At 40.3% G+C, this 25,064-nt stretch overlaps 1 protein-coding gene across 1 annotated transcript in view; it reads left to right on the top strand.

The window, feature by feature from the left end:
* Positions 1-260: 260 nt before the first annotated feature.
* Positions 261-25,064, top strand: part of LOC119816318 (ankyrin repeat domain-containing protein 26-like) — a 43,791-nt gene continuing 18,987 nt past the window's right edge. The window contains 6 exon segments of the mRNA XM_042055314.1: positions 261-391; positions 2,875-2,933; positions 2,936-3,048; positions 3,050-3,090; positions 8,692-8,899; positions 9,359-9,471. Of these exon segments, the coding sequence (XP_041911248.1) occupies positions 261-391; positions 2,875-2,933; positions 2,936-3,048; positions 3,050-3,090; positions 8,692-8,899; positions 9,359-9,471 (665 nt within the window).

Here is a 25,064-nt window from a genome sequence, read left to right as displayed (position 1 = left end):
AAAGCTTGGGTATATAGTTTATTTAGTGGGTTTTGGGAAGGGTATAAGAGTAAGGGGGTTATGGAGGAAAAGGAGAAAGAGAGAGATAGAGAGGAAGAGGCAGAGGTTGTCTTTTCAGATGAAGGATAAACAGAGAGAGAAAAAAGTGGAGAGGAGGTGGGAGATATACCTGCCTTTGAGGGAAGGGGGAGATTGGAAGTGGGCAAGGCTTGCTTAAGGGACAGGATACCTAGGTGATGGGGAAGGCCAGAAGAATTATAATGACAACATTTGGCATCCGTGTCCAAGCTGCACACCACATTGGACCAATGAAGTTGTTGCTCTCTAACAACACTAATCACCAACTTGATAGGATCTTTAACCCCCTAAGAGATAAACCTCTACCCATGCTGTGAGGCATTGCATTGGTTATGTTGTGCCCAGATCACAAAGTCCTCCACAGACCAACTAGGAGACTGAGTCCTCTATATAAAAGCAAAGAGCCTTTATTTTTATTCAAGTTCCAACTTGGACTCTCCATGTGTTCAATGTATTGGTGTGACTGGGGAGTCTCGAGCTCAGTTGGGGTGAGGTTTTTATAAAGGCAAAGGTTGGGGTGAGGGATTTCTAAGACTGAGAACCCCTGATTGGCTGACATTTGTCTAGGTGTGTCCTAGTGAAAAGCAATGGTTGTGTTTGGGCAGGTAATCCTATCTACAATGGTTGGAATGTTAGGAATTTCCTTTGGGTGGTCTGTTCCTGGGTGGCCTTAGTTTGTAGTCTTTCTTGGAACCAGGTATTGCCTTAGAGTAAACTAGGAGACACAGGCCTTTATTGAACTTGTCATGGCTGGGTCCTGTAGGTTAGGTTCCGTGAAGTGGGAAAACCTTTCCTTAAAGGGGACAGCACCCTTCCCAGGGCTGGCATACTAGATTGTATAGAAAGTAGAGAGTGAGCTGGGCATTGCTCTAGGCATCCTGACTGTGGATACAATTTGATCAGCCGTCTTAGGGTTCTTTTGACATGATGAATTGAACCTTCAGGCTGTGAGGGAAAACAAATCTTTTCTCCCTTGAGTCACCTTTGTCAGGACACTTTATAATAGCAAGTGGGAAAGTACATCCTCAATAATGATTTTAATTAAGTCAAAATAGATAGAGATATACAGACCCATTATACAGACTCAGTAGTGGAGGGACATTTGTGTTAACTGTTTTTGTCGTCCTTGTGGGGTTTCTGGGATGGAACTCAGGTCATCAGGCTTAAGGGCAAACACTCTTAACTGTTGAACCATCTCTTCAGCTCTTTCTTTCCTTTCTCTTCTCCCTCCCCTCCTCTTTCCCTTTCAAAACAGCAATCTATTTTTGTTTCTGAATTCTTTTCTCCCCCTGCTTCCTCACTGGAGAACTATCAACACCCAGAGCCCTCTCTTAGTTTTGCAGCCTGGGTCTCTCTCAGCCTAGCCCTGCAGGTACTGTATCTGCTATGCTGATTCTCTTAAGGACTTGGCCTGTGAAAACCATTGGTATTTGTACAACTTGAAAAGCTATATTTGGAAATCCTTAAGAGGTGAACTTTACTTGGGTTCTAGAACACTGATGTGAGAATTCTAGAACCTCAGAACCCATTATGGATTAAGAAACACTTTAAACCTACTTAGTTTAAAGCTAGCTATGAGGGGTTTTACAGACACCATTACAGTTCCATTTAGACCCCGTGTTCCCTGGATTCGGTGTGTTATCTCAGAAGCCATTTGTTTTTAGCATTGTGTGACAGTTGACATACGGGAGGACAAATGGGATACAGATCTTTGAGTCCAGGCTCTTTGTTCAGCTTGCATGTTGATTGGCTGTCAGCACTGTGTCACAAGGTCATCCCTTCATCAGCCTTCAAGCCCTTCTAGACAACCTCTTGAAGCATCAGCAGACATCCATTATCACCCCTTGGAACTCCTGTGGCTTCCATCTCTTTTTAGTCCCAAGGCATATCACACTTAGCTTATTTTTTTTTAATTTTAAAATTATATTTCTTTCTCCCATGTACACATTGCATGATGACCACTGTCACCCTCACTCTCTTTCACTCCTGTCCATTCTTCTCCCTCCCTATAAATCTCTTTCTCACAATCCTGATATGCATTTGTTTCATGACCCAGTGTGATTAACCAGGGCCATCTGTAGTAGGAGTGGCGGGGCTGAGTCCCACCACCTGGCTAGCTTTACACCCGAAATAATTACATGGAAACTATATTAATTTAAACACTGCTTGGCCCATTAGCTCTAGCCTCTTACTGGCTAACTCTCACATCTTGATTAACCCATTTCTATTAATCTGTGTAGCACCACGAGGTGGTGGCTTAACACGAAAGATCTTAACCTGCGTCTGTCTCAGAGAGGAGAGTCATGGCGTCTGCCTGAAGTATCTGCCTGACTCTGCTTTCTTTCTCCCACAATTCTGTTCTGTCTACTCCACCTACCTAATTTTCTGTCCTATTAAAGGGCCAAGGCAGTTTTCTCTATTAACCAATGAAAGTAACACATAGACAGATGAACCTCCTCCATCAGATAGGAATTAGTAAAAATGGACCAGGAGAAGTCTCGTTAATGTATACTTCTGGGGAGTTAACTAGGTCAGAGGACTGACCATGAGTTGTAGTCTGGTGGGCTCAGAAGTAGATACACAACTAAAGGCAATAATTCTCCTTCCTCTCCAGAAACCCATTGCCCTCCCTGTTTCCCTTTCTGCTGGTCTTCTTATTTTCCTCACTGTCTCTTTACAGAATGTGTATTCTGTTTCTGTCATGCTTAGAGCTACTCAGTCATGAGAGTGACCTGACAAGTCTTCAAGTTCCCAGTAGTCCCTTGTATTCTGATTTGTAAAAATCTACCTTTGTAGGTTTCATGTGGAGGCTGCACCCAAAGGAGAGCCAGGAAAGAAAAGGGAGGATGTGGTGCAATGTGGAGTCAGGCAGACCTGACGAAGCTCACATCTGAGCTCTCTAAAATGAGAATGCAAGAAGATTCTCATAAAATGGAAGTGGAAAAATTCAAGGAACTGTATCTAAAAAAACCTAAGAAGTAATAATGCCCTACTCTCACATCTTCCAAGTAGGCAAAGGGAGAGAGAAATGCTGAGAACGAACGCATCTCAGGGCCTTGTCACGAAAGCCTAGCTCTCAGTGAACGGGGTTCCTGGCTTTGTCGACTGGGAAAGCAAGTAGATTCTGTAATTCTGGGAAGTCATGTTGGCAAATGAACTGACTTTGAAATGTTAATCCAGGACACTTTTTACTCTTCTGTTCTTCATTATACATCTGTTTTCCCCCTTAGTATTCTCCCCTAGTTGATTTAATCTATTGACTTTTAGATGTTTATGAAACTCTCTAGTTACCACAGTTATTACTATAACTTGTTTTTATAAATATAAATATTAAAAGCTTAACTATTTCTGAAGGGTTATAACCAAAACCAAGCTGTCACATGTTGCTGATACTACTCCCCTGGGCATTTTCTGGCATCGGTAACTGAACTTTTCTGTGGTTCAGTCTCACCACTAGAGGGAGCCACAGAGTTGCTGCCCTTCAGCGGTTTATTTTTTCCTATCCCAGAATGCATTGTTGAAATACAGGAAATGAGCAATACCGAAGGGCAAGGAAGTGGAAGTCCCAGCTGGTTAGACTAATTACTTGTTCTGTGTGGGCGGGAGTGTATGGCCCACAGAAAATGCCACTCTGCCTCGCCACCTTGGTAAGGATGTTCTGAGCTAACTGCTTGGGCTATTTCAGTTTCTTGTTCTGTGTCTTGGCCTCCTTAGACGCTGAATTTCTCCTCAGTGGCAAAGGTTCGATTTCTTCCTATAGGAGCAATGGACAGAGCAGAGGACAATATTTTAGGGTGTCTGTGCCCACCTTCACTCCCCTCCCAAATCTCCTTAATTCTTGTCCTTTTTTCCCCCTCAGAATTGTAACTCACTGAGTCCAATTTTTGCTACCCGTATACTCATGGGATTGGGGCCATCTATTGGAGGATTGGTCCACCCACCAGGGACCACAGCCTTAAAGAAAACTGATTCACCCTTAGAAGCCATAAACTGTCCACAGCTCCTCTTATGTGGGGGCTTGAGAACCCCTCCCCCTTGCACGCTGGAGTGTTGACTGGCTTGGTCTTGAAACGGCCACTGTGAGTTCAGGAAGGCAGCGCTCCTAGCATGCCTAGAAGATCTTCCCTGACCTCCGATGGTCTCTGAGCCTTGTGGGGTGAAGTTGATAAAGGTTTCCCATTCGTGCTTAGCTCTCCACTGACTTATTCTCCGTACTTTGGCCAGTTGTGAGCTTCTTATTTTCTTCTCTTGTCCTGTTGCTCTAGCTAAGATGTCAAGCGCTGTTGAACAGGAGAGGCAAAAGCAGACATCCACAGCCTTGTCTTTTTCTGTGGGAGTGCTTCAGGTTTTTCTCCACTCCCTATGATCCTGGTTTTGGTTTGCCATAATTAGCCTTTATTTTTTTGACATGTATTTTCTCTATCCCTTCTCTCTCCAGGGTTTGTCATAAAGGGATGCTGGATTTTGTGAAAGGCCTTTAATGCTCTTAATAAAATGGTCATGTAGTTTCTATCCTTGGATATATTTATGTAATAAATTGCCTTTGTTGATTTACATACGTTGAACCATCTCTGCATCCCCAGAATGAAGCCTCCTAGATCATGATGAGACTGGCCTATCGTTCTCCTTTTTTTTTGTTGGGGCTTTATCTGGTTTGGGTGTCTGACTTCATAAGAAAGATTTAGAAGTGTTTCTTCCTTATGTTATGACAATATGGCTCTTGGACACCAACATGGCCCTAGGTGGTAGCCCAGACTACAGGCCTTCATACTGCTCTCAGTGATGATAGGAATCACAGACATCAACACAGGACCCCCTTGGCTGCTTCAGGGCCTCAGATAAAGACCTGACCCTTGGCAATAGTCCAGGCCTGGACAACACCTTGGGCTTGGGTGGCAAGCAGGCCTGTCCCTCACCACTCTCAGCTCTTCAGATCCGCCTCTCTCCCCAGGCCATGGACTCTTCTGCCTCTCTCTCTCCCATTTCCCATCCTGTACTCGCTCATGATAATGGTGCCCAACCACTTGGTACCAGGGCTCTTGGTTGGGTCACAGGTTGGTGCTTGGCTGAGTCCTGCTCACTGTAGCCACAAGGAATGGCATGGAACTGAAGAAAAGCAGTTTTTTCTCCTCTCACGTGCCCAGGTCTAGAGACCTCAGGCAGTCCTTGGTACCATGGTGATTAAGAAGTCTGGGGATGGGGGTGGATAGGCATCTGTGTCTTCCACTGACTCAGGCCTGGAAAGAACTGGATCAAGCCAGTTCTAGTTGAATGTGCAGCCCCCCTCCCCAAACCAAGAAGTCTGGGCAGTGGGAGAACCATCTGTGTTCTCTGCTGGCTCAGGCCTGGATGGGAGATTTTTTAAAATATTTATTTATTATGTATACAATATTCTGTCTGCGTGTATGCCTGCAGACCAGCAAAGGGCACCAGACCCCATTACAGATGGTTGTGAGCCACCATGTGGTTGCTGGGAATTGAACTCAGGACCTTTGGAAGAGCAGGCAATGCTCTTAACTTCTGAGCCATCTCTCCAGCCCTGGATGGGAGATTTTTAATTACTGCTTCTATCTCATTGGTAGTTTTGTATCTGTTTATTTGGTTTATCGTGGTTTAACTGTTGTAGGTCAAATACAAGTAGAAATCCATCCAATTTGTTCAGATATTTCCAATTTAGTGGAATTTTTTAAAACTACATTCTCTTGATCTTCTGAATTTCCCTATGTCTATTGCAATCTCTCCCTTTTCACCCCAATTATATTAGATTGAATCTTTGTTTCTTTGGTTAACTTGGTTAAAGGTATATTAATTTTGTTTATCTTTTCACAGACCCAGGTCTTTGTTTCATTGATTCTTTTTATTGTTTTTGGTTCATTTCTACTCGATTAATTTCTGTTCTGGTCTTACTTATTTCCATTAGTCTGATGCTCTGGGGATTTCTTTATTCTTTTTCCAGTACCTTAATGTTTGTCTCCTGTTTGTCTAGTTAAGATCTCTGCTTTCTGAAATGTAGGCATGTAGTGCTCTAAGCATCCTTCTTAAGACTGCTTTCATTATAACCCACAGGTTCAGGTAACTGTGTTTTCATTTTCATTTAATTCTAGGATTTAAATTTTTTTCTTCTTGGTTTCTTCAAAGACCCACTCATAATTCAGTAGTGTGTTGCTTAATCTACATGAATCTGTGTATTTCCTGTAGTTTCCCATGCTGTTGATTTATAGCTTTATGTCCTCATGATTAGATAGAAAGTGAGAGATTGTTTCAGTTTTCCTGAATCTGTTGAGAATTGTTTTACATCATAGTTATGACTTATTTTAAAAGTTCCACAAGCTGCTAAGAAAATGTCTATTTGTTAGTGTTTGGGGAAAGTGCTATAAATGTTTTCTAGGTCCATATCATCTGTCATATCTTTTACTTCCTTTTTCTTGACTCACTTTTTGTATGGATGATCTGTCTAACGGTGAGTGCTGAGTATTGACGTCAACACTGTTACTCTCTTGGGTTGAAATCTAGCAATGTTTGCTTTACAAAATTGGATCTGCTTATTTCTTGTGTGTATATATTTATAATTATAGTTTCTGCTTGCTGAATTATTCTCTTGATCAGAATGAAGTAACGTTATCTATTTACCTCCCTTTACCTCTCCTGACAAATTTGATTTGAAGTCTGTTTTGTCTGATATTAGGACAGCAACTGGTTTCATTTGTTTGGAATATAAACCCTATGGTAGTGTATATCTTTGATTATAGGTATGTTTCTTAGAGGCAGCAAAATGAATATTCTGTTTTCTTTCCAAACATCTAGTTTGTGTCTTTCGATAGGTGAACTGAGACCATTGATACTCAGAATTATTATTGAAAGGTGTTGTCTTAGGATTATTTCTATTGCTGTGATGAAACATCATGACCAAAAATCATTTATTTGGCTTACACTTGCATATTCCTATTCATCATGGAAGGAAGTCAGAACAGGAACTCACACAGAACAGGAACCTGAAGGCAGAGGTTGATGCAGAAGCCATGGATGAGTGCTGCTTACTGGCTTGCTTCCCATAGCTTGTTCAGCCTGTTTTCTTATAGAATCCAGGACCACCAGCCTATCACTGGCACCACCCACGACCTTGGCTGTCCCCCACCAATTACTAAGAAAATAGCCTACAGACTTGCCCTACAATCTGGTTTTATGGAGACATTTTTAAAATTAAATTCCCTCTTTTTAGATAACTCTAAGTTTGTGTAAAGTTGTCCTAAGACACATAAGCCAGTACAGATTTGTATTGTTTCCTTAATTTTGTTGGTTTTACACTTTTGTAGCCTTTCTCCATCCTCTTGTTTCAACAGTTTTGTTTTCCTCCTTTAGTCTGTCACACTGAAGTCTTCCTTGCAGTGCCCACTGTAGGGCTGGCTTGGTAATGAGCGCCTTTAGCCTACTTTTGTCATTCACCTTCAGTCATGACGGTTTCGTGGGTGTATTAGATTGACAGTTGGGATCTTTCATGTTTGAATTGAAAACTCAGCAGTTACTGTGGTGTCACTGCCTTTGAATGTGAATTGATTCTTCTCTCTTGCAGTTTTCAACGTGTTTTCTTTGTTCTGTACAGTCAGTGTTTTAACTGTAATATGACCCACGGAGTTTCTTTTCTGGTTCTGTCGTACTTTGTGTGCCTCTTGTATCTGGACGGAATTCTCCTCCCTCCCTCCCTCCCTCCCTCCCTCCCTCCCTCCCTCCCTTCCTCCCTCCCTCCTTCCCCCCCCTCTCTCTCTCTTTCCTTCCTTCCTTCCTTCCTTCCTTCCTTCCTTCCTTCCTTCCTTCCTTCCTTCCTTCCTTCCTTTCTTCTTTCTTTCTTGTCAGAATTTCTTTTTGTAACAGCCCTGGCTGTCCTGGAATTCTCTTTGTAGACTAGGCTGGCTTAGATCTTGTGGAGATCCTCCTGCCTCTCCTTCCCAAATGCTGGGATTAAGGCATTGTGACACCACACCCAACTCAAATATTCTTAACTTTTATTAATTGTACATATTTTAGTAGTACAGTATGATATTTGAATGTGTTCATATGGGATGGAATTATAATTATCAAGTATGCTATTATCTTGCAGTTACGCTTTAGAAATGTAAGTCTTCAGAGGTGCATTAAAAAAAAATAATCAGAGTAGATTTCTTCCATGGGCCACAGTTTAACTGTTAAGGCACATATCATTGATGGTGATTTTCCTCCATCCTATGCTGTCTGATTCACTAGTTCATTCAAAATATCCTAAAAATAGACAAACCATTTTTTTGTTTGCTTGTTGTCTTTTGAGACAAGGTCTCATTCTGTAGATGAGGCTGTCCTTGAACTCAGTACATAGCCTAGTCTTGCCTTAAACTCACAATCCTCCTGTATCCACCTCCTAAGTGCTTAGATTACAGGAATATGCTTGTATGCCTAGCCGTGTTTCCTGAGAACAGCCCCGAGACAGTAATTGTGTGCAGCTGGTGTCCTGTCACAGCTTCAGTGTTAATGTGCCATTTTGCTCCATGTCATCATTCTCTAAGAAGCAAGCTATGTTAAGAACCCTGCAGTCATTTGGGTGACCATGGGATGTACTCAGTTTACATTTTTCAGTCTGTGCAGAACTTGCAAGTATCCAGAGGGGCAGAGTGCAAATCTTGAGAAGATACGGTGGAACACCTCTGCAATGGTGGCTTTTGTAGCGTCTTGCCTCAAGTGCCCTCAAGTGGCATACCTCACAAGCAGCAGCATGGAGTCACAGGGAAGTGTGCCCCACCTCTCCCAAAGCCCAGAAGCCAACTGTGAGTTCATGGAAAATCCTAGGAGCTGGGTGAGTTGTTTAATCATTTTTCCTTTGGGCTTTAACTTCGTGGCTTCTCTTGGTGCCTAATTGGTGTGAACTACTGAGATATTTAGTTGACTTCTACTTAGTTAGACAAGGTTACAATGATGTGCATAAGGAAAAGAGAAAATTAATAATTAGAAAAATTTAGAGAAGGAGTTGGTCTGGGGGCGAGGGGAGGTGGGGGAGGGGTCGGGCAGAGTGGAGGGAGGGGAAACTGCGGTTGGGATGTAAGGTATGAGAGAAGAATAAAAGTTAAAAAAAGAAACTTATCCCAAGCTCCCATTTCCAGTAGATGGTGCTGTCAGTGCTCGTGTTAGTGAACAGATGGGCACAGACTGACTTTCAACTCTGCCCTTGAGTGAGGTCACAGGAGCCCTAAAGTGTTTTAAGAAAGATGTGCAAGTCTTGTTTAAACAATAACTTTCTACTAATTTCTTTTCAAAGTCTGAAGATAAGGAAAAAGCAAGGAGGAAACTGATGGACTCAGTACATTTTCTGCTCTGTGCTTTGCTCCAAGAAAAGAGGAGGACTGTAAAGTTACAGAAAGAGCTGATGGAGTAAGAGTTCAGGTTCTCAAATCCCTCCAACCAGCATTTGAGTTAACTCCAATTTCACAAAAACCTAAATACAAATTCATACTGAAAGTATAATACTGTGACATGGACTTCAGATATTGGCAACACAACCTAAACCTTTTTGAATGTCAAAATATTAAATTTAAATAATAATTTTAAAAACAGTAAGAATAATGCCAACTGCATGCTTCTTCATATACCCTGAATTTTTATTTCTGTGGATTTTGTCATCCATTTCCTTTATTTTATACTAACAACAACTTGATTCAGAATAAAAGAGGGTCAAGTTTGTTTCACATGAATTTTCATATTTGATAATTACTAAAAAAGAAAAACATACTAAAATTATATTACACCAAAAATTTTTATTATGTTATTAAATTTTTTATTGTTTAAGATATCATATACACACATTATAGGTTTTGATTAAATCCATCTCTCTATCCCTCCCCTCCAGTTTCTCCTTGTTCCTCTCTCATCATGTTTTCCTCCAAACTTTGTGCGTTGTTTTTTTTGTTTGTTTGTTTGTTGTTGTTGTTAATAGACAGATCAAGTCTCTTAGTGATACTTGTATGAGAATTGGTGTAGGGTCATCTACTGGAGTATGACTGGCCTTTCAAAGACTGTAACCTTAAAGAAAACTGATTCTCCCTCCCCCTGTAGCCATTAATTACCAATAGCTCCTCACCAAGAGGGGAAGTTTGTAAGCCCCGGTGCTGGAGAGTTTTATGTCAACTTGACACAAGCTAGAGTCATCTGAGAAGAGGAAACCTCAATTAAGAAAATGCCTCCATAAGATCAAGCTGTGGTCAAACTTGTAGGAATTTTTCTTAATTAGTGATTGGTGGGGGAGGGCCCAGCCCATTGTGAGTGAGGCCACCCCTGCACTGGTGGTGTTGAGCTCTCTAAGAGAGCAGACTGAGCAATCCATAGGGAGTCAGTAAGCAGCACCCGCCATGGCCTCTGCATCAGGTCCTGCCTCCAGGTTCCTGCCGTGATCCCGTCCTGGCTTCCATCAGTAACAGACTGCCATGCAGACACGTATGGCGACTGAACCCTTTCCTCTCCGACTTGCTTTTGGTCATGGTGTTCATCACAGCAATAGAACACTAAGTAGGACAGCTCCTTCTCCCATTCCTGCTGGGATTTTGACTGGCTTGATCATGTGCAAGTCTTTGCATGTAGTCACTGCTGCTTTGAGTTCATGTGCTGCAGTCCTGTTGTCTCCAGAAAATACTGTTTTGCTGCGTGCAGATGTCCACTACTTATGGCTCTTACAGTCTTGTCTTTCTCTTCTGCAATGGTCCCTGAGCCTTGAAAGGAGAATTATGTCCCAGTTAGAACTTAGAACTCACAGTCTCTTATTCTCTGTATGTCACTGTATTAATCACCATCTACTGCAGAAAGCGCTTCTCTGATGAGCACTAGGAGACACATTATGGTATGCAGAAAAGAATGTAGAGGGAATAATTGTGTCACTATGTCCATTTAGCATATTAATAGTGCTCAGTTTTCCCCTAGGGCCCGTGACCTAGCTAGCCATAGATTTTGGGACCAGTTAACAAGAGCAGGCCTGAATTTGGTCTTGTGGTGTAGGATTTCAATCCAAACAGAAAGTGCTTCCTTACTGCCATGCTGCAGTGCACACTTCACACCAGGCCAGCCATGATTGGAGCTCTCAGGATTCACAGCTGGGTAAGACCGCTGCATATTCCTGGTAGCATGTATAGACTTTTCCAGCCGGTAGGTAAAAAGTATCCGTGTGAGTTGCTACCAGCTTGATTTCTCCCTGAAATAGGAAACAGATAGGTGGTGTCTTCAGCAATAGGTCTTACTGTCAGGTTCTGGAGGCTAACAAGAACAATGGCAACAATCTGCAGTGTTTGGGGAACCTGTGGTACTCCAATGATCAACATTTCAAAAAGAGGTAACCCATACCTGGCAATGGGTTTTATTTAATAGATAGTCTATGGTATCTGGGAGAGGCATTCTTCCCTCTTACAGTGTAACTCCATTTAAATCTCTTTTATATATGTATATGCATATTTTTTATGATGTTCTATGGTGATAGATTTTCACTTGCCACACCATTCCCTCCTCTACCCTGCCTTCCACCCCCAACTCCTTTAACCTTTTCTATTCCATGTTCCCCTTTCTTTGCTTCATATTCTATGTGCTTTATTCTCCTTCCCTTGAAACCTACACACCCATAGCTTTTGACTAGTGTCTTGCTTTCTGTGGGTGCTCCCAGTGTAAACACATGTGTAAGGGAGAACATGCAGCATTGGTTTCTTTGGTTCTGGGTCTTGGTCACCTCACTCAGAATTGTGACGTCCAATTCCATTTCCCCAAAATTTTCATTTTCTTTATGGCTGAATAAAATTTCACTGTATCTAGGAAGCACACTTTCATTGTCTGCTCCTGAGATGATGGGCATCTCGGCCTTTTTCATGTTCTAGCTGTTGTGCAAAGAACAGAAATGGACATGGATGAACATGTATCTTCTGGGACTATGCTCAGGATCATTTCTAGCATTTTGAAGAATATCCACCTTGATTTCCATTGTGGCTGTACAGTCTGCCCTTCTACTATCAGTGAATAACAGTTTCCTTCCCCACATTCATACCAGCATTTATTGTCTTTCTTTCCTGCCTTTTAAAAAACAAACAAACAAACAAACAGAACCCCCCAAATCTTAGCCTTTCTGACTTGGGAAAGATGAAATCTCACAGTAGTTTTGATGTTCATTTCCTTGATAACTAAAAATACTTAACATGAAAGATAGATTTCTCAGCCATTTGCATTTCTTCTTTGAATCTCTGTGTTCATTCTATCTTAGGTGCTGTTCTATTGTGGTGACACCATGACTAGGGCAACCCTCATAAAGGGATACATTTAGTTAGAGACTTGCTTACTGTTTCAGAGGCGTAGTCCATTATCGTGGCAGGGAGCATCACCATGGTGATGGAGTATTAGCTGAGAATTACATCTAGATCTGTAAGAGGGGGTGGGGGCAGGAAAGAGAGAGGAGAGAGGAGAGAGGAGAGACTGGGCCAGGCATGGGCTTTTGAAACACCAAAGCCCACCCCTAGTGAAATACTTCTTCCAACAATGCCACACCTAATAATCTTTCTCAAATAGTGCTACTCCCTGGTGACTAAACATTCAAATATATGAATTTATGGAGCTCATTCTCATTTAGACAACCACATTATACTCTCTGGCCCTCATAGACATAGCCATATCACAATGCAAAATGCATTTAGTCCAACTTCAAAAGTCCCCATAGTCTTTTCAGTCTCACTTGCTTGGCCCCTTAGCTTAATTGTCTGCTTCAGCTTTCTGTGGTTGCTGGTTTCATGCTGTTTTTTATTGAGTCATTTGCTTTCTTGGTGTTTGGTTTTTTGTTCTGTTCTTTGTATATTCCCCCCCACTCTGTAGGCTGCCTCTTTACTTGGCTGGTAGTGTTCTCTGCTATACAGGAGTTTTTAGTTTTACAGGGTTTCATTTATTAATTGTTGATCTTAATGCCTTGCACTATTGGAGTCCTGCTCAGAAAGTGCTTCCCTGTTCCAATGAGTTCAAGAGTCTTCCCCCTCATTCTCCTCTCTCTGCTTTGTATGCCTGTGTATCATATGGGTGCCTGCTGTCGTTGGAGGCCAGAAGAGGGCATCGGATTCTCTGGGACTGGAATTATAGACAGTTGTGAGCTTCATGTTGGTCATTTAGAAAACAGGCAGTGCTCTCAATCACTAAGCCATCTCTCCTGTCCTGGAATGTTAATTTGTAACCTGCCATATTGCTAAAAGTATTCATTAGCTCTAGGAGTCTCCTGGTAGAGTCTTTGGTGTCTGTCATGTGTAGAACCATGCCATCTGCAAACAGAAATGCTTTGACAGCTTCCTTTGCTATGTGTGTCCCTCTTATTTCCTTCTCTTGTCCTGTTGCTCTAGCTAAGAGATCAAGCACTGTTGAACAGGAGAGGCAAAAGCAGACACCCACAGCCTTGTCTTGTTCTGTGGGAGTGCTTCAGGTTTTTCTCCACTCCCTATGATCCTGGCTATTGGTTTGTCATACTTAGCTTTTATTATGTTGGTATTATGTTTTCTCCATCCCCATTCTTTTCAGGGTATCAGGAAGGGATGCTGTATTTTGCCAAAGACCCTTTTCAGCATCCATTGACATGATCATGTGATTTCTTTCTATGAGTGCATGTGTGTGGAAGATTACATGTATTGAGTGCTCCAATTTGTCTACCTTCTGTTCCCACTGCTTTCCAGCTTTCTACAGGCTCCATTTTGCTGGTGAGGCTTCCTTTGGTTTCTTGTTTGGCTTATTGACTTTTCCATTTCCAACATCCTTTTAGTTTGGGTTCTCCATCAGTTCTCTTCGCTTAATTCTGTTTTGTGTTTGGCTTGATATATGCATTTCATTCATTTCTTTACTTTTGTTTCTTGAAGTATGTTTATATCTTCTTTGAGTTGTTTGGACATAGTTATAGTAATTCTTTTATCTGAAAGTTCTTCCAGGCTGTTCTCGTCAGGGTCCATTATTATAGGATTAGCAACTTACAGAGCAGATGTGCCTTGGATTTTTCTGTAGTTTCTCCTTTGGGGATGTTACTCTATATCTGTATTGTTGGTTGAGTGTGAACATGGGCCTGAGGTGATGGTCTGGGGATGGCTTACTCTGTCAGTGTGGGAGCTAGGGGACCTAAGTTTTATCCCCAGAAGCCACTATGAAATTACAGTACTGAGTCCTGGAAGTCATCCTCTGACCTTCACACATGTGTGCCCCCCAACAATAAATAGAAGGGTTTCTCTGTAGTTTTAGAGCCTGCCCTGGAACTAGCTCTTGTAGACCAGGCTGTCCTCAAACTCACAGAGATCCATCTGCCTTTGCCTCCTGAGTGCTGGGAATAAAGGCGTGCACCACCACTGCCCAGCTAATATTAAAAAACCTTTCAAGAATCTTCAGGTTAATTTTTTTAAAAAGACACTTAATTGTAATTCTGTGTGGTGTAGGGAATTAGAAGAAAAGGGGTGTACATGTGTACATGTGGGTACAGATACCCTCTCAAATATTTTCAGTCTGCAGTTGGCCTTGCCTAGATACGGAAGGCTGAACTGCGTATTGGACCATGTGCACAAAAGCTCACGTATGACCTGAACACTAAGAATGAAATGATCTCATGCTTATCCTACCAGACCAAACTTGTAATGCTTTCTGGAATCTCTTCTGACCCCACACATGGCTGCTGTTATACCTACTCTCTGAGTATTTGAGTTTGTTTGCTGAGTGTAATCAGTATTTTCCTCCTACTTAACTATTTCTGTGCATTTTTTTATTTCATGTGTTCAGTCAATATTGTGTTAGAAAAGATATGTAGTTTTTAAAAAGTTCATTTTTTTTAACTTATTCTTTCTCTGTGGACTTCCTCCACCCCAACCTTTTCTGTCTTACTTTCCCTCTCTATAGAAACTTCAAGGACTTTTTCTGTTTGTTTTAAACTCTGAGTGTTTTGGTACTTTGAGCTTTGTGCTGCGACTGTGATTTGAGTGTGGCTTATAAAGACAGCCTCCAGCACTGCTCTGTGTCACACAGCCACCCTGATGTGTACTTAGAGTGTGGCTTATAAACACAGCTTCCAGCCCTGCTCTGATGTGGGACAGTGTTCTGTTTGTGTTGATTTCATTCGCTAATACAGAAACTGCCCTTAGGTGGGTGGAGTAGACAGAACAGGAAGAAGGAAGTGAGGTAGATGGCTCAGTCAATTGCCCTGCCTCTCCTCTCTGAGCCAGTGCCATGAAGCCAGCCACCAGGACAGACATGCTGAATCTTTCCTGGCAAGACACCACTTTGTGGTCCTACATAGATTATTAGATATGGGTTAAAGCAAGAGATGTGAGAATTAGCTAATAAGAGACTGGAACTGATGGGCCAGGCAGTGTTTAAAAGAATACAGTTTGTGTGTTGTTATTTTGGGTGTAAAGCTAGCCGGTGGCCGAGAGCCGGGCAGGATGAAAAGCAGGCCTGCCCTGCCGCTCATCACTACAGAATGGCACCCAACGTGGATAACTGAATCCACAGAAAGCTTGAGAAAGCTTGGGAAAGAATAGAGTAAAGCATGGCTTCTTGGTAGCAGCAATTTCTCAGGTCTGAACGTGTGTTTTTCGGTTTTCAGCCGTAGCAGGGAAAAAGCTGTGCTGTTTTAAAATGCCAGCTTTCTGGGCCATCCTGCCAGGGTAAACTCTGACTCTTTCAAGCAGGCGATCCTGACTATGGAGCTTTTGATTGTTGTTTAACACTGTTGCAGCTTGCTTGCTGGCAGGGACCTTGAACCGCCACAGAGTTGTGGTGATAAACATGGCTAGAGCTGGTACCTATGCCATGAGGTTGGAAAGCTAAAGAATGGGCTGGATCTAGCTGTCAAAGTCACGGCTTTAGTTCTACTGATATTGTTTGGTAAATTAAAGACTCATGTAGTCAGAAAAAGAGAGATATACAGTAAAAGAAAGATTCAAAGTTGAAGAAAACGTCTAAATGGTTTACAGTGTGTTGGAAATATATGCAAGCTAGAGGTTAAAGTTCGTAAAAGTAAAAAAGAAAAAAGGAAGTAGCTAGGGTGTGGTGGTACACACCTTTAATCTCAACACTTGGGAGGCAAGGTAGATTGACCTCTGTGACTTCAAGAGGCAGAGGTGGATTGACCTCTGTGACTTCAAGGTGTGGTAGCACACGCCTTTAATCCCAATGCCTGGGAGGCAGAGACAGACAGATCTCTGTGAGTTCAAGGTGTTGTAGAACACACCTTTAATCCCAGCACTGGGAAGACAGAGGCAAGTAGATCTCTGTGACTTCAAGGACAGCCTGGCCTAAAGTATTCCAGGACAAAGATATATAGAGAACCTGTTTCAAAAAATAAAAGTAAAAATAAACAAAATAGAGGTTCAAATAAAGTCGTATAAGATGGAAAATACACAGAGAATCTTGATACTTTATGCTATTATGCTCTCTTTGAATTGTTTGAATGCTGAGGAAGAAGCAACAGCTGCTAAAAGATATTTGTTTATAAATGCTGCTGAACTAATCCAAGATAGATATTTTGAAAATACCTTGACTTCAGGATTTGGATCTGAGGATATGATACTTTGGAAAAGAGATTCTTCTTTGTTCTTACAGAAAATAAAACCCTTTGGATTGCTTCTATCCCAATATGGTATGATAGACCACGACCTCCTGAAAGGTTGCTGTGAACACCTTCAGAAAATTACTTCACCCAACTGATGACTGAGATAAACCTGGCACACAGGTTACACCATGAAATTAACAGCGTCCCCATTCATCAGGAAGCAGTTTGGAGAGAAATAACTGCGCCCATGTTCCCAAATATTGTTCATAAATGCTCTTTTCCATTTAAAGGGGGAGATGATATAGATGTGAATAATTTACATTCGTATAAATTTTGCCTTATTGATTTAAATTTAAGGCCAATTTTGTTATATGTATATGTATTTCTGATATTGATTAAGCTATTGTGATTATGTAGTTCTTTTAAGAATGTATAATTAGGAAATATAGGTTGTTAATGGATAATCATCGATAATAGTAAAGCTTATAGTCATGTTAGTTAGATTTTCTAGATATATAGAGATATATTTCAGTTAGATAGACATTCTTCATATCTTTCAAAGACTGCAGAATATGGCATTTAATGTTTTAATAACTTAGGGTTTTTCATGACAATGAGACACATCTGCTCCTAGCAGTACCAATCTACTTCAAGAGGAAGATGGGCATCGAAGAGGCTACTTATGGAGTTTGATAGCCATTTGGGCAAGAAACTGATCTTGCCTGGACTGTTGCATAACTGGACACAGAGAACCCTCAGAGAGAGGACTGCTGAACTTGCCTAAAGGTGAGATGATCTTTCGGGGTTCCTGATTCATGAAAGAGTCTGTGAGACATTCTACAGGACACAGCAGATACTGACTGAACTGCCTTTGAAATTTCCTGCTTCATGGAAATGTCTCTGGATACTATGGGCCTGAAGGCTGAAGATGGATGCCCCAACAGTACAAAAGAACTTTGGGTGACTGTCCAGGCAGTGAGATGTCTCTGTCATTTCTAGAGTTTTAAAAGTTGCTTACTTCTCATTGACTTAGGTAATATTATATCCTTCTGGAGTCTTTGATGGAGTTGAAGAATAGATAGAAAGTTATAGTTTTCCTTAGTTATGATAAAAGATAAAGTAGATATAAATATTGTAACTAATTCTTACTTGATAACTGTTTTGTTATATGTAATTTTGCTATGTTTAAGTAAAAGCCTTCTTTTTTGTTTAAACAGAAAAGGGGAAATGATGTGGGACAGTGTTCTGTTTGTGTTGATTTCATTCGCTAATAAAGAAACTGCCTTGGCCAGCCCTTACGTGGGTGGAGTAGACAGAACAGGAAGAAGGAAGTGAGGTAGATGGCTCAGTCAGTTGCCCCGCCTCTCCTCTCTGTGGCAGAATGCCGTGCCTCTCAGGGAGACAGATGCGATGAAGCCAGCTGCCAGGTCAGACGTGCTGAATCTTTCCTGGTAAGACACCACTCATGGTGTTACATAGATTATTCGATATGGGTTAGTCAAGATGTGAATAAGGGGCTGAAAATGATGGGCCAGGCAGTGTTTAAAAGTATTCAGTTTGTGTGTTGTTATTTCTGGGCATAAACTAGCCGGGCCGGATGAAAAGCAGGCCTGCCTGCAGCTCATCACTACACTGCTCTGTCACCCAGCCGCCCTGATGTGTACTTAGAGTGTGGCTTATAAAAACAGCTTCCAGCCCTGCTCTGTCACCCAGCTGCCCTGATGTGTACTTAGACTGTGGCTTATAAACACAGCCTCCAGCCCTGCTCTATGTCACCCAGCTGCCCAATGTGTGCTTAGAGTGTGGTGATGTGGGAGCCCCCTCTGTGTGCTGGGATTACCATTAATAAAGAAACTGCTTTGGACCTATAGCAAGGCAGAACTTTGTAGGCAGGGAAAGCTAGGCTGAATGCTGGGAAAAAGGAAGGGTGGAGTCAGGGAGATGCCATGAAGCCGCTGCCAGAGATAGACATGCTGGCACTTTAGCCAGTAAGCCACTGCCACATGGCGATACACATATTAATGGGATGGGTTAAATTAAGATATAAGAGTTAGCCAATAAGAAGCTAGAGCTAATAGGCCAAGCAGTAATGCTGTAAAACAATCCCACACCAGTTCAGAATTAGGATAATAAAAGGGTTATTTATTTAAGGGGAAAACTTAGAGATCACTGTCCTAAATGACAGTCCTCTGAGCTCAAACAGTAACAGAGTCTAGCAGCCAGAATGGGAGCTGGAAGCAAGAGAGTGGGTGCACAGTTCCCACTACTTTTTAAACTATAAGAGACCACACCCCAATAGGCTGGTATCTTAAGGGCTCTTGGCTGAAGGAGCAGAATGTGCTCCCACAGCACCTCCCCTTTTTGTTTAAATAAGAGTGTTCCAAACCCAATACAAAACTATATACACTAGGAACAGATATCAAGTATAACTAGAATTACAACCAGCATAAACAATATTAAGCAAGGAACATATGCTAAATGTTTTAATAAACATTCTATCCTATGGAGTCTAAATCTTGTATAAGAAATGGCTTGGCTAGATCATTAGAGTACAGTAACTATGACTATCTAATCTTCAACCCAGTTGAAGGCCTGAGAAGGGAGATAATTTATTTGAGCAGGCAGGAAGTACAATCAAGTAGCTTCCAAAGAGAGCAATATATGATGGAGACAATTAGTTACCTGAGCAATCACCCAAAGTCTCATTTTGCAATGTTGAAGCAACTAACTTTGGCTAAGGCCTAGTGTAACTGACAGACCATTTTAAGAGGCAGGAAAATTTTCAAAACTGTTTTACCCTGTCTTGGCAAGATTTGACAGTCCTGCTTATCCATTTCTGGATACTATGTAACTTGTCAGTGGTTGAGGCATTGTCAGTTCCTTGCCCAAAGGCCAGTTTTGCCAAGAAGAAAACAAACTCCAAGTGGAGTATCTTTGGTGCTCAACATTCTCTCGGGAATAGATTGGTGCTGTCAGAAGCAATCATGTCTCATGTCAACAGAACCCTTAATTATTTAAATGCCATGTTCCACAGATACTTTAAGTGGTTGAAGAATACCTATCTAGACAGAATACAATCTCTATGTATCTAAAGAACCTAATTGATCTGACTGTATGTACAACAAACATGAACAACAATTGACCTATAATAATTAATACCTGTATAACCTAAAGACTAAAACTTCATGTAAGAATCTTAAATAATCTGTAAACAAATGTGCAACAAATGAGGACAATGACCTCAAAATGTAAACAATGTATAAGTATCTTGATCAGAGGTAGGAGTAATAAATAATGCAATATGAAAATATACCCTAAAAGTTGTATCAATATACAAAATGTCCTAAACCGAGGTAGAAGCATGCATATATACAATCTGGCAAAATAACTTTTGTATATATGTACAAATAATGTAAACAAAAGTAGCAAATATAATTTGAACTTGTATCAATATACAATATACCAATGTAAATTATCCATAAATAATAGCTCACAAGTATTCACTCTATTACCCACTATTACTATCTCTCCCTTTTTTAAACAAATGTAGTTTTCACCCCAACTCTCTGTCTAGTACAAGTAATAATCTACAACCCCTAAACAGTGTTCCCAACCCTATGGACACAATTTTTTGGGATGGAGGCGTTGTCTTCTGGAATTGCTTCCCACTGTCATGAGGACGATGTTCTCTTAATGGGATCCTGCAAAAATTAAGTGGTGGTTAAGTTCCAAAATTACTGTCTAGTATTGTTGCAAACAATTTCCAAGCAGTCAATAGGTTTTTTTTCCCCCAAAGTTCTCATTTGGAGTTCTCTCCAGAATATGAGAAGGTGCACCATTTTAGCAGCTGGTACCCAAAATGGTCTTAAAGTAGTGCTGTCTACATCACAATATCATCTCAGCTAGGTGGAGTGGTTGCTTTGGGGCCCCATCTTCTTCCTGGAAACTCCAAAGATTACTACAGGAAAAGGATCTGTAAGAAAATCTATTGTTTATCATGGAAAACTTAAACATTATTCATATAAACATACATACAATGAAGAATATGATATAGACAAAATAGGCATGGGGAAAGTAAAATTTTTCCTTAAGTCTTTCTTCTGTTCCATACCAGATGGCTACTGATATAATACAGAAATTCTGAATGTACTTTTTAAAAATAAGCTTGGATTTAGAGAAGTACAGAGCCATCATCCAACTCTAAAACCAGCTGAATATATAAATATATAAATGCTAACAATATATTAATATATTCATGCTGAATATATTAATATATTAATGCTAATTATATATTAATATATTCACACACTCATGTATATGAGTATATATGTATATATGTGTATATATATATATATATATATGAGTGTATATATATATGAGTGTGTGTGTATATAATATAAGCATAAACAGTACCTTGATTCATAAACCATATTATGTTTTCTAGATGCTCCTTAGTGGATAGTTATTTTTTCTTCTGTCAGCATTCAAACATCCAGGATCCCTTGAATTTTTGATGATGTGTAATTTTCCTGCAAAGTTAAGAACAGAACACTGTCCCAACCCTATATGGCTTTCTTTGCCACCTGTATGGTTGTCACCATTGTGGATGAGCTATCATTTCTCTGTTTCAATAGGTCTCTCCTTTTCAAAACAAATATTTATTAATTTTGATGGTATCCATAATTTTTATTCTCCTGTGGAAACAAGAACAAAACCCCTTCCCCAACATAGCACATCTCCTGGTTTCCATTGTGAGGTCAACACATCCTTAAAATTCTGATTCAATTCAGGAGTTCTTTTTATTATCCAATACCTTTCTGCTTTTTCTGTTCCTTTCTCATTAGCATTAAGAAAATTCAAGGTTAATAAAGCATTATGCAATCTATTTCTGGGGGTATTTTTCATCTCTTTCTGTTTGTTCAGCATATCCTTTGTAGTACAATTTGACCTTTCTAAAACTGCCTGACCTGTAGGATTATTTGGTATACCTGTAATGTGCTTTATATTATAATAAGCAAAAAACCATTTCATTTTCTTACATTGCTGGGCCATTGTCTGTCTTTATTTGTGCAAGAATGTTCATGATGGCCATAACTTCTAATTTAGTGTGTGATTACTGAATCAGCCTTTTCTGAGCTCAAGGAGTTGCCCATTGAAAACCTGAATATGTGTCTATGGTGTGGTGTACATATTTTAATTTGCCAAATTCCATAAAGTGAAACACATCCATCTGTCAGATTACATTCCTTTGAGTACCCTTAGGGTTACTGCCTGCAGGCAACGGTGTTTGATTATAGAAAGAGCAAGTAGGACATTTCTTTATAATCTCCTTAGCTTGTTGCCATGTAATAGAAAACTCGTTCTTTAAACATTTGCTATTGACATGATGTTTTTTTTTTATGAATTCAGATGCCTGCAACACACTTCCAATCAATAATTGATCAATTTCTGTATTACCTTGTGTTAGAGGACCTGGCAGACCCATATGGGATTGGATGTGTGTTATGTATATAGGTCAAAGCCTATTCCTGATTATGTCTTGCACCTGGATGAACAATGAGGTCAATTCCATATCATCTTGTATAAATTCAGCTGTTTCAATATGTAAGACAATTCTTTCTACATATTGTGAATCAGTAACTATATTGAGAGGTTCTTTAAAATCACTTAGTACCATAAGGATAGCATATAATTCTGCCTTCTGGACAGAACTATAAGGGTTTTGTTACACCTTACTCAATTCTTCTGATTTGTAACCTGCCTTCCCTGTTTTCCTTGCATCAGTATAAAATGTACTGGAGTTATTGGAGCATCACGTATAATTCAGGGAAAAATCCAATAAGTTCTCTTTATAAGGTTAAGTTTATTGCTTTTGTGATAATTGCTATTAATTTCTCCCCCAAAATTGGCACAAGCCCTTTGCCAGGGTTCATTGTCTTTCAATAACATTTTTATTTCATCAGCAGTAAAAGGCACTATAATCTCTGCTGGGTCTATACCTGCTAATTGATGAATTCTCAATTTACCTTTGATAATTAATTCAGAGACTTTTTCCACATAAGTTTTTAATTTTTTACTTGGTTTATGTGGTAAAAAGATCCATTTTAAGATAATATCGTCCCTCTGCATTAAAATTCCTGTAGGAGAAATTCTGGAAGGCAATATGACTAGAATACAATTAAGATTTGGATTCACTCTATCCACATATGCCTCCTGTAATTTCTCCTTAACAATTATCAATTCCTTTTTCACTTCAGCTGTTAATTCTCTGGGACTATTCAAGTCTTTATTATCACCTAAGGTTTTGTTTAAATGAATTATTAGATCAGGTGTTATCCCAACACCCGGTCATAGACTGGAAATGTCTCCCAATAATCTTTGAAAGTCATTAAGAGTCTGCAACCAGTCTCTCCTAATTTGTGCCATTTGTGTTCTAATTTTCTGTAAACCTATTGTGTAACCTAGGTCATTAACAGAATACTTTCAGGAGCAATTTGTAATCCCCATTTAGGCAAGACTTTCTTTACTTCTTCAAACATTCTTTCTAAAGTATCTGCATTTAAATCATATAACAAAATGTCATCCATGTAATTATGCATTATAGACTTAGGAAATTGCTTACATATTATTTCCAATGCCTGGCTGACCAAGTATTGGCATAGGATGGGGCTATTGAGCATTCCCTGTGGGAGGACGGTCCATTGATATTTTCTAGTAGACTGAGAATTATTATAAGTAGGCTCTGTGAGGGCAAACTTTTCTCTATCCTTTTCTTGTAAAGATATAGTAAAGAAACAATAAGTCAATAACTTTAAATCAATAACCTTTAAATCTTTAGTTAAAACTTTAAACCTTTCTTTAAACCTTTAAATCAATAACTATGAGAGGCCATACCTTTGGTAACAGAGAAGGCTGAGGAATTCCAGATTGTAGAGGACCCATCGGCTGAATAACCTTGTTGATAGCCCTTAGATCTCTCACCATTCTTCATTTTCCAGATTTCTTTTTAACAAAAAATACAGGAGAATTTTAAGGGCTGGCAGATTCTTCTATATGTCAAACATCTATTTGCTCTTGTACCAGCTCTTCTAAATCCTGCAACTTTTCCTCAGCTAGGGGCCACTGCTTAACCCATATTGGTTTCATAGTTAACCATTTTAAAGGTAGGGCTGTTGGTACCTCTGAAGGTTTATCAATTGCTTTGTGTTCTTCTACAGCCTGAATGGCTGGTGTCCGTTGTCTGTATATCTTCTAATATTTTCCTCAGAAACATAAGTTTTTGGGGCTTCAGGAATGTTAATCTGGGTATTCCATTACTGCAATAGGTCATGACCCCATAAATTCACTGCAATATTGGCTACATATGGCCTTAGTTTTCCTATTTGCCCTTCTCTCCCTATGCATTCAACCCATCTCATGCTTTGTTTTACCTAAGATATGGCTCCAGTTCCCAGGAACTGAACATCTACCTCTTGAAGAGGCCAAGTTGGATGCCTCTTGGATGTAAGTAATGATACTTACATCCACACCCATGTAATAAGTCTTCAATAAAAATGCCATTTACACAAACCCTTAGCTTTGGTCTTTGATCATTTACAGAAGTCTGCCAAAATATATGCTTCCTCTGTCCTACTGGAGTTTTTGACTCATCCTCCACATTTAATCCATCATTCAGACCAATATTCCTTTTTACATCAGGCATTGGATTTTTTAATTTTTCTGGGGAGAAATGTTCTCTACAGTAACTGGAAATGTCTGGACCACATTCATCATGGCGACCTGCCAGATGGCCCCCATGGCATTTCCTGATGGTATTGGGTTGCCTTGTCTGTCTTTCATTGACCTATATTCATTGGTCCAATGTCGACCTTTGCCACATCTCCTACATATACCTGAAGGCAGAGTCCTCCTATTTCTGCCATTCCTAGGAATCTGTTGTCTACAGTCCCTTCTCAGATGTCCCATTCTACCACAATTAAAACATTTGGTATTCTTTTTTCTTCTCTTACCATTGGAAATTTCTTCTCCAGCTATGCTCAGTACCATAGTCAAGTGTCTTGACATTCATTGTATGCTAAACCTATTCATCCATGGGTGCTGATCTGATCTTTAAGGGCCCAAGGATCCATTTGTACACAATGATGGCATGCTCATAAGCCAAAGATTCAATTATTATACATCTAGCTTCTGGGTCAGTTACCACTATTTGTACAGCCCTAGTTAGTTTTTACAAAAAGTCACTAAAAGTTTCTCTCTGACCCTGTTTAACCCCAAGATATGATTTGACTCTCTTTCTTGGTTCCTGAATCCTGTCCCAAGCCTTTAAACTGCTGTGGTACATAGGGACAAGGTGTGGTCATCATAAAGAGCTTGACCTTGAGGATCAGGGTAAAGTCATTCACCTAGAATTTCATCTAGGGAAATCTCAAGTCCTTTTGCTTTT

Source organism: Arvicola amphibius, chromosome 6, assembly GCF_903992535.2.
Source record: "Arvicola amphibius chromosome 6, mArvAmp1.2, whole genome shotgun sequence".
Taxonomy (NCBI): Eukaryota; Metazoa; Chordata; class Mammalia; order Rodentia; family Cricetidae; genus Arvicola; species Arvicola amphibius.
Note: the sequence above shows the minus strand (reverse complement) of the source record. Positions and strands in the feature narration are given on the sequence as shown.